Consider the following 12,510-nt stretch of genomic DNA (forward strand, 5'->3'; position numbering starts at 1 on the left):
AAATTGAAAACTTCTTTGTGCAAATGATAGTTAAGCTACCATGTAAATGGAACAAATAATAAAAGTGGTTCACATTAATTCCAAGCACACTGATACAAATTAGCTTGACCTCTGCCTTTAAGTAGGGCTTATCGTAAGCACATAGGGGGTGATATCAACTTAAACATTCCACAGCTGTGATCATAAGCAATGATTTTTTTTTAATCTTAATATTTCTACCCATGTTTCACCAGCAATTAGTGAGATAATGCCATCAATAGGAAGTCACTATGCTCCTTGATTCTAACACAGATTTTGTTGTCATTTAATCGCAGGAAACACATTTTCTATGATCTATTTACTTTCATAATAAATATTCTTAATTTGCCAAAATATTATAAACTTCAGGAAGAACTCATTTAATCTGCAAGTATCTTCAGACAGAAGAAAATACATTTTCTGGTATTTATAGCTGTGTATTTCTTCATTGCAATTGAGTATTTTCACTGGAATTGTGAACTTGGTACAGAATGATAATGGTAAAAGAAAATCACAAACAGATTTACGATATTTAGAACTGCATTCAAAAGTGTTCACAACATGTTAAAATTATTCATTCCAGACTTCATTCTGAGGCCATGCCTGGAAGTAGATGTATGTGGATGATTTATTATGGTTCCAAGGAGCTATGTCTATAAATAATTATCTTTTACTGAACAAGTAACTTGGCATGTTGAATGCAACCAGTGTTGCCGTGGTATAGAAAATAAACTTTCATATTAATCAGCAGTCAAGTATTGTAAGTTGGTCTTCATAAATTATGAATTGTGTTCAAATCTCTCAGGGTTCATTGATAGAAAAAAATTAAGAGAAAATATAAGGCAGCAAGCATTTGAATAAATTTTCACTAGAATGCTCGGTATGTTGTAATTGTTTTTTTAATCATTAGGGAACTGTATTATTCATCTGCAATTTTGAAGACTGCTCTTCAGATTTGGTTGTCAAATTGAAAAGTTGCAAAAGATTGTTTCCATGCAGTTGAAACCATTTTGAAGTTCACAAATGCCAAACTTGCTGAACAAATGTTATCACTTAATTCTGCAGGACAAGAGTGGCCTCATTTACTTGTGAGGTATGTGAAAGCCAAGAGGAAATGACAGCACCAGTGAAACACTGTATGACCTGGCTTCAGGCCTATTTCTCTGAACCTTGGACAACGGAAAAACTTCCTCTCCCTGCCTTTCACCATCCCGTTTTTGAACAAGGTCTGTTGCAGGCTAGTTGTGTTCGTGTAACAATATTTTGACTTTGTGTGATTTTGACTTGCATTACATTCCTGCTTTATTGACAACAGTATAATGGAGCATTTTATCCTGTGTGAACTTGAGACACGGCACATAACACCGGGTATTTAGGAACGATAAGGTTCTTTAACTGTTCCAAGTGGTTCTGTTAGTTTTGGCACACAGTTGCATATTTTTTGGCATGTGAGCTGAAAATGATGCAGTTCCACTCCTGACATTTGCAGACTGAAAGGTCTGAATGTAAGCACATCTGAATAGCTGTAAAGTTTTCAATGAGCTTATTGTTAACCTATATTGTCCTTTTGCCAATATCTGCGTGTTCCTTATAGGGGAAATAGATTCTGCTGAATTGTCACGTAATCCTAATGTTGTAAAAGAAACACATAGACTTTCTTAGTCAACCCTTGTTACCCAGTTTTACGTTTCACGATTGCTCATTCGGGGCTGCCTAGGACCAGATACTTTTGATCAGTATTCACTTTTCATATGATATCATGAAGCTGTGTTCCGGTGACATCATGTATACATAGTGCTGTTCACAACTTACTGATCTCATTCATTATGTCACTGGAGTGGAAGTGACTTCATTATGCCCCATGAGGGGGGAAGAGAGATTACCCAAGGTGCATTCTCCTTCCACATTCTTCTCAACCTCTCTGTGGCCTTTATCATGGTCAACCACACCATCCTCCTCCAATGCCTCTTGTCTGTTGTCCAGTATTGTGGGAATGCCCTTGCTTGGTTTCACTCTTGCCTAGCCGATCGTAGCCAAAGAAACTCCAGCAATGGCTTCTCTTTCTACCCAGCACTGTTACCTCCGGAGTCCCCCAAGAATCTATCCTTGGTTTCCCCCCCCACTTCTTTCTCATCTATATGCTGCCCCTTGGTGACATTATCTGAAGACATGGAGTCAGCTTCCACATATGCGCTGATGACACCCAGCTCCACCTCTCAAACAACTGTCTCCACCCACTTCACTATCTCTGCATGGTCAGACTGCTTGTCCCACATCCAGTCTTGGATGAGCCGCAATTTCCTTCAGCTAAACAGTGAGAAGACCGAAGCCATTTCCTTCGGCCCCACCACAAATTCCATACTCTTGCCATCAATTCCATCCCCCTCCCCAGCCATTCTCTCAGGCTGAACCAGACTATTCACAGCTTTGTCTATGGCGTACTGTTTGCCCCTGAGCTGAGCTTTGGACCCCATATTTTCTCTATCACCGACTTCCACCTCTGTAACATTGCCCATCTCAGCCCCTACCTCAGCCCATCTGCTGCTGAAACCTCACCCATGCCTAGACTCAATTATTAGAATGCTCTCCTGATCACCCTCCCATCCTCCACCCTCTGTAAACTTCAGGTCATCTATAACTCTGCAGCTCATAGCCTATCACACACTAAGTCTTGCTCACCCATCATCCCTGTCCTCACAGACCCATCTCCCAATCCTCCAAACCCTCAAATTTTAAATTCACATCCTTGAGTTTACATCTGTTCATGGTCTTACTCCTCCCCATCACCTTAACCTCTTCCAGCCCAATAACCCTTCCTAAACTCTCTGGAGGGTGAAATTCCAAATGAAGGCATTCATTTGACACAGGGGCCAGAAGTACTGCAGCCTCTGAGTGACTTCATAAAAGCCATAATTGTGATTTTAAGGTTAACAGAAGTTAAACTCTGACCTCACCCAGTATTTACTTAACAGCAATTAAACTTCATAGGCTAAAGCACCTTAGCAGCAGAATAATACATTTTTCATTACAATGGTATAGCATGATTTGTATAAAACAGTGTATATTCTTACTCTGAGAAATTATATGGGAGGAATAATTTACTGTAGCATTATTCATGATAAGTCAGACATTACACTGTTGCAAGGGTATATCTTGGGATGTAGAAGTGGGGAAGGTGTGCACGTCTCCAGTCAAAGAATTTTGAAAGAAGTTTGTAAAAGATCTCCCCAACAACAGCAACATGTTTTTTGATTGGTTCCTGGAAAATAAATGTGATGTTTTCCTTAATCATTGCAGGTACAACACTGCATGTTAAAGAGGGCAACAGCTATTTGTCTTTATTATCCATCTGTTTAATGTATGGGTTTTCATAATTAACATAAAGAAATATATAAAACTTAAGTACAATACTGAGGTAGTACTGCACAATCGGATGTGCCATCTTTTGAGTGAGACGTTAAACCGAGGCCCTGTCTGCCCTCAGGTGAATGTAAAAGATTCCACGGCACTCTATGAAGGAAAGTAGGAGAGTCTTTCTGGTGTCCTGGCCAACATTCATCCCTCAACAAACATCACTTAAAGAAAACAGATTATCTGATCATTTATTTCATTGCTGTTTGTGGGACCTTTACTGTGTCTGCAAATTGGCTGCTGCATTTGCCTGCATTACAACACTATACCTCAAAAGTACTTCACTGGTGGTAAAGTACATTGGGACATCCTGAGGTGGTTAAAGGAGCTTATATAAATGCAATTTTTTTCTTCTTTAAGAAAGGAATTAAACCACTTTATATCTACCTTTTTGTTTAACAAATAGATGTGCAACAATAATTAGTATTACCAAAATATTGTACTTTTAAATGTACATGTTTAATCCAGAGTATTATTCAAAACCACACTACAAACTTGAATAATAATAGTCCTTTTAAGAACTTGCTATCTGTTTATAGGAACAAAGATTGGTTTTGATTCTTAGTATAAATTAAATAAAACAATGGTGACTGCTGTAACCATTTAGAATACGATGCAAAATTGCTCTTCAATTGTATCTGTAGTTGGCTGTCCTACTATACTTGCCAACTGTATTTGCAAAAGATCAGCTAGTATATAGTATATGTCAATCTTGCTTTCAAAGTTACATCATAAAAAGTTGAAAAGTTCATATTTTTGATGTTTTATATGAAAATCACTGCATAATAACTGCCATATAGAACAGTGCAGGAGAGAGAAAAGGCTGACAAACAGCCAGTTCTGGCATGTTCAGTAAATGGCAGTAAAGTTGACCAATCATTAAAATTTCTCAAAGTTGTAGCTACAGGTGAAAACTATGAGCTGAAGGCTGCTATCCTGTTCACTCTCGAGCTGATAGTGATAGTCTTTGGAACCCCTATGAACTCAAGCCCCAGGCTTCTCCAATGGCTGCACACCTCTGATGACATTGCCGGATGCATTTCTAAAGCAAAGAAATGCTATTGCTTAATTAAGTTAATTCATTTTCTGATCATGTTTGCAATTTTTAGTCACTTTTTATGTTACAAACCTTATTTCCAGAAGTGACTGCTCAGCTTAGTAGCAGACCCAAAATGGCAGCAGAAAGGATCATCAAAAAGTATTTTGAGTGGTTCAGTTGGTTTCCCTTTTTTATTGGCAACTGTTAATTACTTCCATTTTTGATTCATCGTTTTTTGGAACGTCATGATTGGTGGTTTTCATTTCTGTTTGATGCTTGATTGGTACATTCTCTACCTGTTCTGTTTTTTAAATAAGAAATTTGAGTCCATCAGGTGAAAATGTGATATAGCAATTCGTAAGTCTAATAGGCACAAGTGTGTACTGACAATGTGTATGCTTATCATAGAAATTTACGGCACAGAAGGAGGCCATTCGGCCCATCATGTCTGTGCCGGCCGAAAAAGAGCTATCCAGCCTAATCCCACTTTCCAGCTTTTGGCCCATAGCCTTGTCATGGCACTTCAAGTGCATATCCAAGTACTTTTTAAATGCGATGAGGGTTTCTGCCTCTACCACCCTTTCAGGCAGTGAGTTCCAGGCCCCTACCACCCTCTGGGTGAAAACATTTCTCCTCAGCTCCCCTCTAATCCTTCTACCAATTACTTTAAATCTATGCCCCCTGGTCACTGACCTCTCTGCTAAGGGAAATAGGTCCTCTCTATCCACTCTATCTAGGCCCCTCATAATTTTATACACCTCAATTAAATCTCCCCTCAGCCTCCTCTGTTCCAAAGAGAACAACCCCAGCCTATCCAATCTTTCCTCATACCTAAAATTCTCCAGTCCTGGCAACATCCTCGTAAATCTCCTCCATACCCTCTCTAGTGCAATCACATCTTTCCTGTAATGTGGTGACCAGAAATGTATGCAGTACTCTAGCTGTGGCCTATCAAGTGTTTTAGCATAATCTCCCTGCTCTTATATTCTATGCCTCAGCCAATAAAGGAAAGTATCCCATATGCCTTCTACACCACCTTATCTACCTGTCCTGCGACCTTCAGGGATCTGTGGACATGCACTCCAAGGTTCCTCTGTTCCTCTACACCTCTCAGTATCCTCCCATTTATTGTGTATTCCCTTGCATTGTTTCCCCTCCCCAAATGCATTACCTCACACTTCTCCGGACTGAATTCCATTTGTCACTTTTCTGCCCACCTGACCAGCCCATTGATATCTTCCTGCAGTCTACAGCTTTCTTCCTCACTATCAATCACACAACCAATATTTGTATAATCTGCAAACTTCTTAATCATACCCCCTACATTTAAGTCCAAATCATTAATATATATCTCAAAAAGCAAGGGACCTAGTACCGAGCCCTGCGGAACCCCACTGGAAACAGCCTTCCAGTCACAAAAACACCCGTCGACCATTACACTTTGCTTCCTGCCACTGAGCCAATTTTGGATCCAACTTGCCACTTTCCCTTGGATCCCATGGGCTTTTGCTTTTTTGACCAGTCTGCCATATGTCAAAAGCCTTGCTAAAATCCATGTAGACTATATCAAACGCGCTACCCTCATCGACCCTCCCTTGTTACCGCCTCAAAAAATTCAACCAAGTTAGTCAGACACGACCTTCCCTTAACAAATCCGTGCTGACTGCCCTTGATTAATCCGTGCTTTTCTAAATGACGAATTATACTGTCCCTGAGAATTGCTTCCAATAACTTGCCCACCACCGAAGTTAGGCTGACTGGCCTGTAATTACTCGGTCAGTCCTTTTCCCCCTTTTTAAACAGTGGTACAACGTTAGCAGTCCTCCAATCCTCCGGCACCACGCCTGTAGCCAGGGAGGATAGCAGAGCCTCTTCTGTTTCCTTATATCTTTATGTTCCTGCTTTAAAGCAGTTAATCATAAATTTTATGCTTCAAATCGATGGATGGAAAATCGTGGGCTAGGGTGCAAAAGCTCCTGATGTGCTGATGCCAGGAGTGCAGAAATTAAAAAATTTAGTTCATTATCAATGATTTTGCTGTTTTACACAGTTTTTAATAAACATAAATTTACATAAATAAAAATTACCTCATAAAATGCTCAAAAGTTCACCAGTGATGCTTTTTTCAAGTTTCAATATATCTATTATATATTAAACACATTAAGTAATCTCAAATCTAATGTTAGTGTGCCTGTAGGTGGCATTGTGATCGTGCCATCACGTGACTCTTTAACCCAACGTTACATGACAGGCTCCTATGGTCTCGCTGTATCATGCATTCAAAGTAGTGATGTATTTTGAGATTCATATTTATAAGCTGATACTGTTCCCTTATCTTATTTTGCATAAAAGTGGTAGAAAACTAAATTACAAGTTGTCTCTATTTGCTTTACTGCCCCGTTCACCAATTCTCTTAACAGAAGTCTCTCTTCCCGATTGTGTCCCAAAACTGTTGGTATTTAATGTTTTGGATCCTCCACTTTTACTGATGCAGGGTAGCATATCAAACCCCCTTTTGAATTGACTGCTAACTACAAATGAGTGGTATTCTCAAGCCCCGGCCACTGTCACAACTTGCATAGTATGTTTGATATGACCTATGTTACTCACGGTGTGTCCAAGGGCTTCTGATCATAGAAAGGTTACAGCACGGAAGGAGGCCATTCAGCCCATTGAGTCTGTGCCGGCTCTATGCAAGAGCAATCCAGCTAGTCCCACTCCCCCGCCCTATCCCCGTAGCCCTGCAAATTTTTTCCTTTCAAGTACGTAGCCAGTTCCCTTTTGAAAGCCATGATTGAATCTGCCTCCACCACCCCCTCAGGCAGTGCATTCCAGATCCCAACCACTCGCTGTGTAAAAAAATGTTTCCTTATGTCACCTTTGGTTCTTTTGCCAATCACCTTAAATCTATGTCCTCTTGTTCTTGACCCTTCTGCCAATGGGAACAGTTTCTCTCTATCTGTTCTGTCTAGATCCTTCATGATTTTAAATACCTCCGATCAAATCTCCTCTCAAACTTCTCTGTTCCAAGGAGAACAACCCCAGCTTCTCCTGTCTATCCACGTAACTAAAGTCCCTCATCCCAGGAATCATTCTAGTAAATCTTTTCAGCACCCTCTCTAAGGCCTTCACATCTTTCCTGAAGTGCGGTGCCCAGAACTGGACACAATATTCCAGTTGTGGTCGAACCAGTGTCTCATAAAGGTTCATCATAACTTCCTTGTTTTTGTACTCTTATATGCCTCTATTTATAAAGCCCAGGATCCCATATGCTTTTTTAACCGCTTTCTCAACCTGCCCTGCCACTTCCAACGACTTGTGCACGTATACCCCCAGATCGCTCTGTTCCTGTACCCCTTCACATTTTTCTGCGTTAAATTTAATCAGCCACGTGTCCGCCCATTCCACCAGCTTGTCTATATCCTCTTGAAGTCTATCACTTTATTCGATGGGCTTCAATCTTGATGACAAGCCTATTATGTGGCACTTTATCAAACGCCTTTTGAAAGTCCATATACAGCACATCAACTGCATTGCCCTCACCTACTCTCTCTGCTCCCTCAACAAAATAACTCTTATCAAGTTAGTTAAACACGATTTGCCTTTAACAAATCCGTACTGGCTTTCCCTAATCAATCCACACTTGTCCAGGTGACTGCTAATTCTGCCCCAGTTTATCGTTTCTAAAAGTTTCCGCACCACTGAGGTTAAACTGTAGTTGCTGGGTTTCTCCTTACACCCTTTTTTGAACAAGGGTGTAGCATTTGCAATTCTCCAGTCCTCTGGCACCACCCCCGTATCTAAAGGATGTTCTGTGTCAATGCAAAAATGTTTTGTTTTCCTCATCTGGCTCCAACAAGGAAGAACCATTCAGTAGAAAACTTAATGGGAGTACCAGGCTCCAACACTCTGGTAGCCAAAACTTGCCCAGCTCCTGTTCCAGAGGTCAGTCTTCCTGCACACTCCTTGAAAAAGTCACTGCTGCACTCTTCACAGCCACCAGTCCTCACTGGAGCTGTCATCCGCTTGGCGCCTTTGACCTCCTGTCCAATGCCACTCATTGTGATCGGCATCCAGCAGTGGTTCCCATTCCATGCATCCCATTCCCAATTCTGCTGTCTAGCTTTCCCATGCCTCAACCCTATCCATAACTGATGTGAATTCCTTTTCCTTGACAATACCTCTCCTCTACTGTCCAGCTTTCCTGTGCCTCAATTTCCACTCCTCTATTGACCTGAATTCCCCTCCTTTGGTTCCTTGGTCTCCTGGCTGGCTTTCCCATGCCTTGTCCTTCTTCCTCCTGATGACTTCAATTCCTCTTTCGCAGCATCCACCCCGCCGCCCCCTCCCCCCACCCCCCAAACCTCCAACTGACTGGCTTCTTATGCTGGAACCCTCACTGACAGAATTCTCCTGACCATGCTCCCCCCGCCCCCAAACTCCCCCTGGCTGTATTTTGCTGCATACAGCAAATTCTGCACTCAGAACAGGGTCGTGAAACAGGCGTTGAGCACCATATTAACATATTCAAGGGACCTAAAGCCTGTTTCAGGCAGCTGCCAGAAACACCTATATATTGCGTGAGCCAGTATGGCGCCAGACCTACTTTAGGCGTTGTTTAGGCGCAGGACATAGCTCCACAAAATTGGTGTTTTTTGCCCCCATTCCGTGCCAAAGGAATGGGCATGATGAGATCCAATTTCCTCCCCAGGGAGTCAAGATGAACTACAGTTTTCAGGCTGAGTGGGGAATAATTGAACCTAGGCCCAGGCATCACTGGAACATTGGACCCAAGAAGAGGCCAGAATAAGAAGATACAATTGAGTGGGGGATGGGGAAAATGGAGTAGGTTTAGAGGTCTGGAGGGGACTATCGGAGAGGTAGAGTTGGGATATACAGCAGAGGAGGGTGCGTAGCATTGCTCAGCCCGCTGAAACTGCGCAAAAAGTCTGTAGCACTACAAAAGTGCCTAACCAACCTGAAAGCTGATGCTGAAAATCCCTGAGTTCAAACAATTTGAAAACCTTTAGTAATCAAAGCAATTGAAAACATCCATTAAATCCCAACAATCCCACCTTTCCAAAAAATCTCCTTATTCCCAACAATTTTACTAATCGATAGAATTCCAACACCTGTATTGCAAGGAATTCTTTAATTGCTAACCAGTCCAGTATTAGAATGAATTAGCATTAGACTCCCCAAAGCCTTTCCACCATCTACAAGGCACAAGTCAGGAGTGTGATGGAATACTCTCCACTTGCCTGGATGAGTGCAGCTCCAACAACACTCAAGAAGCTCGACACCATCCAGGACAAAGCAGCCCGCTTGATTGGCACCCCATCCACCACCCTAAACATTCACTCCCTTCACCACCGGCGCACCGTGGCTGCAGTGTGTACAGGATGCACTGCAGCAACTCACCAAGTCTTCTTTGACAGCACCTCCCAAACCTGTGACCTCTACCACCTAGAAGGACAACACCACTTGCATGTTCCCTTCCAAGTCATACACCATCCTGACTTGGAAATATATCGCCGTTCCTTAATCGTCGCTGGGTCAAAATCTGGAACTCCCTACCTATCAGCACTGTGGGAGAACCTTCACCACACAGACTGCATCGGTTCAAGAAGGCGGCGCACCACCACCTTCTCGAGGGCAATTAGGGATGGGCAATAAATGCTGGCCTTGCCAGCGAAGCCCACATTCCATTAACGAATAAAAAAAATGAATCATTTAATTCCCAGCAATTCCACCATTGCAAAAGTAAAATTCTCAACAATTCTAGCATTCTAAAAAGTACTTTAAATGCCAATGATCTGTGCACTACAAAGAATCCTTTCATTTCCACAAGTTCTAGGAATTTAAATAATCCCAAATTCAAGATTGCAAAGGATCACAATATTCCCAATTGATTACTGTCACAGATTCCCAACAATTTTAGCAAACTCATGAGATTCACAACCGTTCCAGGCAGTTAAAGAAACCCAGCATTTCCAAACACTTCTACAAGCTGTGAAGAAGGCATATGGAATGCTCGCCGTTATTAGCCGAGGTATAGAATACAAAAGCAGGGATGCAATGATGGAACTATATAAAACGCTGGTAAGGCCACAGCTGGAGTATTGTGCGCAGTTCTGGTCACCACATTACAGGAAGGACGTTATTGCCCTGGAGAGAGTGCAGAGAAGATTTACAAGAATGTTGCCAGGGCTTGAAAATTGCAGCTACGAGGAGAGATTGGATAGGCTGGGGTTGTTTTCCTTGGAGCAGAGGAGGCTGAGGGGTGACTTGATTGAGATGTACTAAACTATGAGGGGCCCAGATAGAGTAGACAGGAAGTACCTGTTTCCCCTCGCGGAGAGTTCAAGAACTAGAGGACATGGATTTAAGTTGATTGGCGGAAGGATTAGAGGGGACATGAGGAAAAACTTTTTTACCCAGAGGGTGGTGGGTGTATGGAATTCGCTGCCCGAATTGGTGGTAGAGGCAGGGACCCTCAACTCTTTAAAAAAGTACCTGCATCTAAAGTGCTGTAAGCTGCAGGGCTACGGACTGGGTACTGGAAGGTGGAATTAGAATGGGCACCTGGTTGTTCTTAGAGCCAGCGCGGACACGATGGGCCGAATGGCCCCCTTCTGTGCTGTATCTTTTCTATGGTTCTAGGCTAAAAAAAATTAGTATTTACACCTTTGAAATGGAAATAATTTAGGCAGTCCCAGAATTCTAGGCACAAGAGTTTTAAAAGATGGGATGAGGGGGAGAAGATGAAGAATATAAAGTTACTGAAGGAATTCATCAAACTGCTCTGGCTGAAAATAGCAGACTTAAAAGTGCAGAGTATAGCACTCTGGAACACCGAACAATGGAGAGGTGCCATTGTGGCACTCGTCTAAAAGAAAAAAGACTTGCATTTCTACAATGTCTTTCATGACCTCAGGATGTCCCAAAGCACTTTACAGCCAATTAAAGTATATTTGAAGTGTAGTCACTGTTGTATGTAGGAAACATGGCAGCCAATTTGCGCACAGCAAGGTCCCACAAACAGCAATGTGATAATGACCAGATAATCTGTTTTAGTGATGTTGGTTGAGGGGTAAATATTGGCCAGGACACTGCGGAGTACTCCCCTGTTCTTCGAAATAATGCCATCAGATCTTTTATGTCGTCCTGAAAGGGCTGACGGGGCCTCGGTTTAATGTCTCATCCGAAAGACAGCACCTCCGACAATGCAGCTCTAATACTCCATCCTTATTTCTAATCTTGTCCTGTTCCCTTTCTCTATCCTTATCACCTTGCACTCTTCTCTTCTGATTCAGGTTTCAATCCTCCTTGGATATGGGATTGGTGCCAGAGGACTGGAGGATTGAAAATGTTACACCCCTGTTCAAAAAAGGGGAGAGGAATAAACCTGGTAACTACAGGCCAGTCAGTCTAACGCCAGTAGTGGGAAAGCTGCTAGAGACCTTTTTTCAAGGACAAAATTAATTTTCACTTGGAGAAGCATGGGTTAATAAGGGACAGCCAGCATGGATTTGTTAAAAGGCAAATCGTGTCTGACTAACCTGATTGAATTCTTTTGAAGAAGTAACAGAGGGGGTTGATGAAGGTAGTGCAGTAGATATATATATATGGACTTTTAAAATGCATTTGATAAAGTACCATATAACCAACTTATTTGGAAAATAGAAGCCATGGGATTAAAAGGATGGTGGTAACTTGGGTTCATAATTGGCTAAGAGATAGGAGGTAGAGAATAGTATTGATGGATGTTTTTCTGACCAGAGAGAAGTATGCAGTGGGGTACCCCAGGGGTTGGTATTAGGACTATTGCCTTTCTTATATATAGATGACCTGGACTTGGGTATAGGGAGCACAATTTTGAAGTTTGCGGATGATACAAAACTTGGCAACTTAGTAAATAGTGAGGAGGGTACTAGCAGACTTCAGGAGGACTTAGATAGGATGGTGAAATGAGCAGACACGTGGCAGATGCAATTTAATGTGAATAAGTGTGAAGTGATGCACTTTGAATCCATGGTAAT

The 12,510-nt window shown here is 42.0% G+C and overlaps 1 protein-coding gene across 4 annotated transcripts in view; it reads left to right on the top strand.

The window, feature by feature from the left end:
* mgmt (O-6-methylguanine-DNA methyltransferase) overlaps window positions 1-12,510 on the top strand; it is a 372,467-nt gene that overhangs the window by 276,855 nt on the left and 83,102 nt on the right. For all 4 annotated transcript variants that reach the window (XM_068002376.1, XM_068002377.1, XM_068002375.1 and 1 more), the window contains one exon: window positions 1,084-1,244. In XM_068002376.1, coding sequence (XP_067858477.1) covers window positions 1,084-1,244 — 161 coding nt within the window. The remainder of the gene's footprint in view (window positions 1-1,083; window positions 1,245-12,510) is intronic.

The sequence above is a fragment of the Heptranchias perlo genome, chromosome 21 (assembly GCF_035084215.1).
Source record: "Heptranchias perlo isolate sHepPer1 chromosome 21, sHepPer1.hap1, whole genome shotgun sequence".
Taxonomy (NCBI): domain Eukaryota; kingdom Metazoa; phylum Chordata; class Chondrichthyes; order Hexanchiformes; family Hexanchidae; genus Heptranchias; species Heptranchias perlo.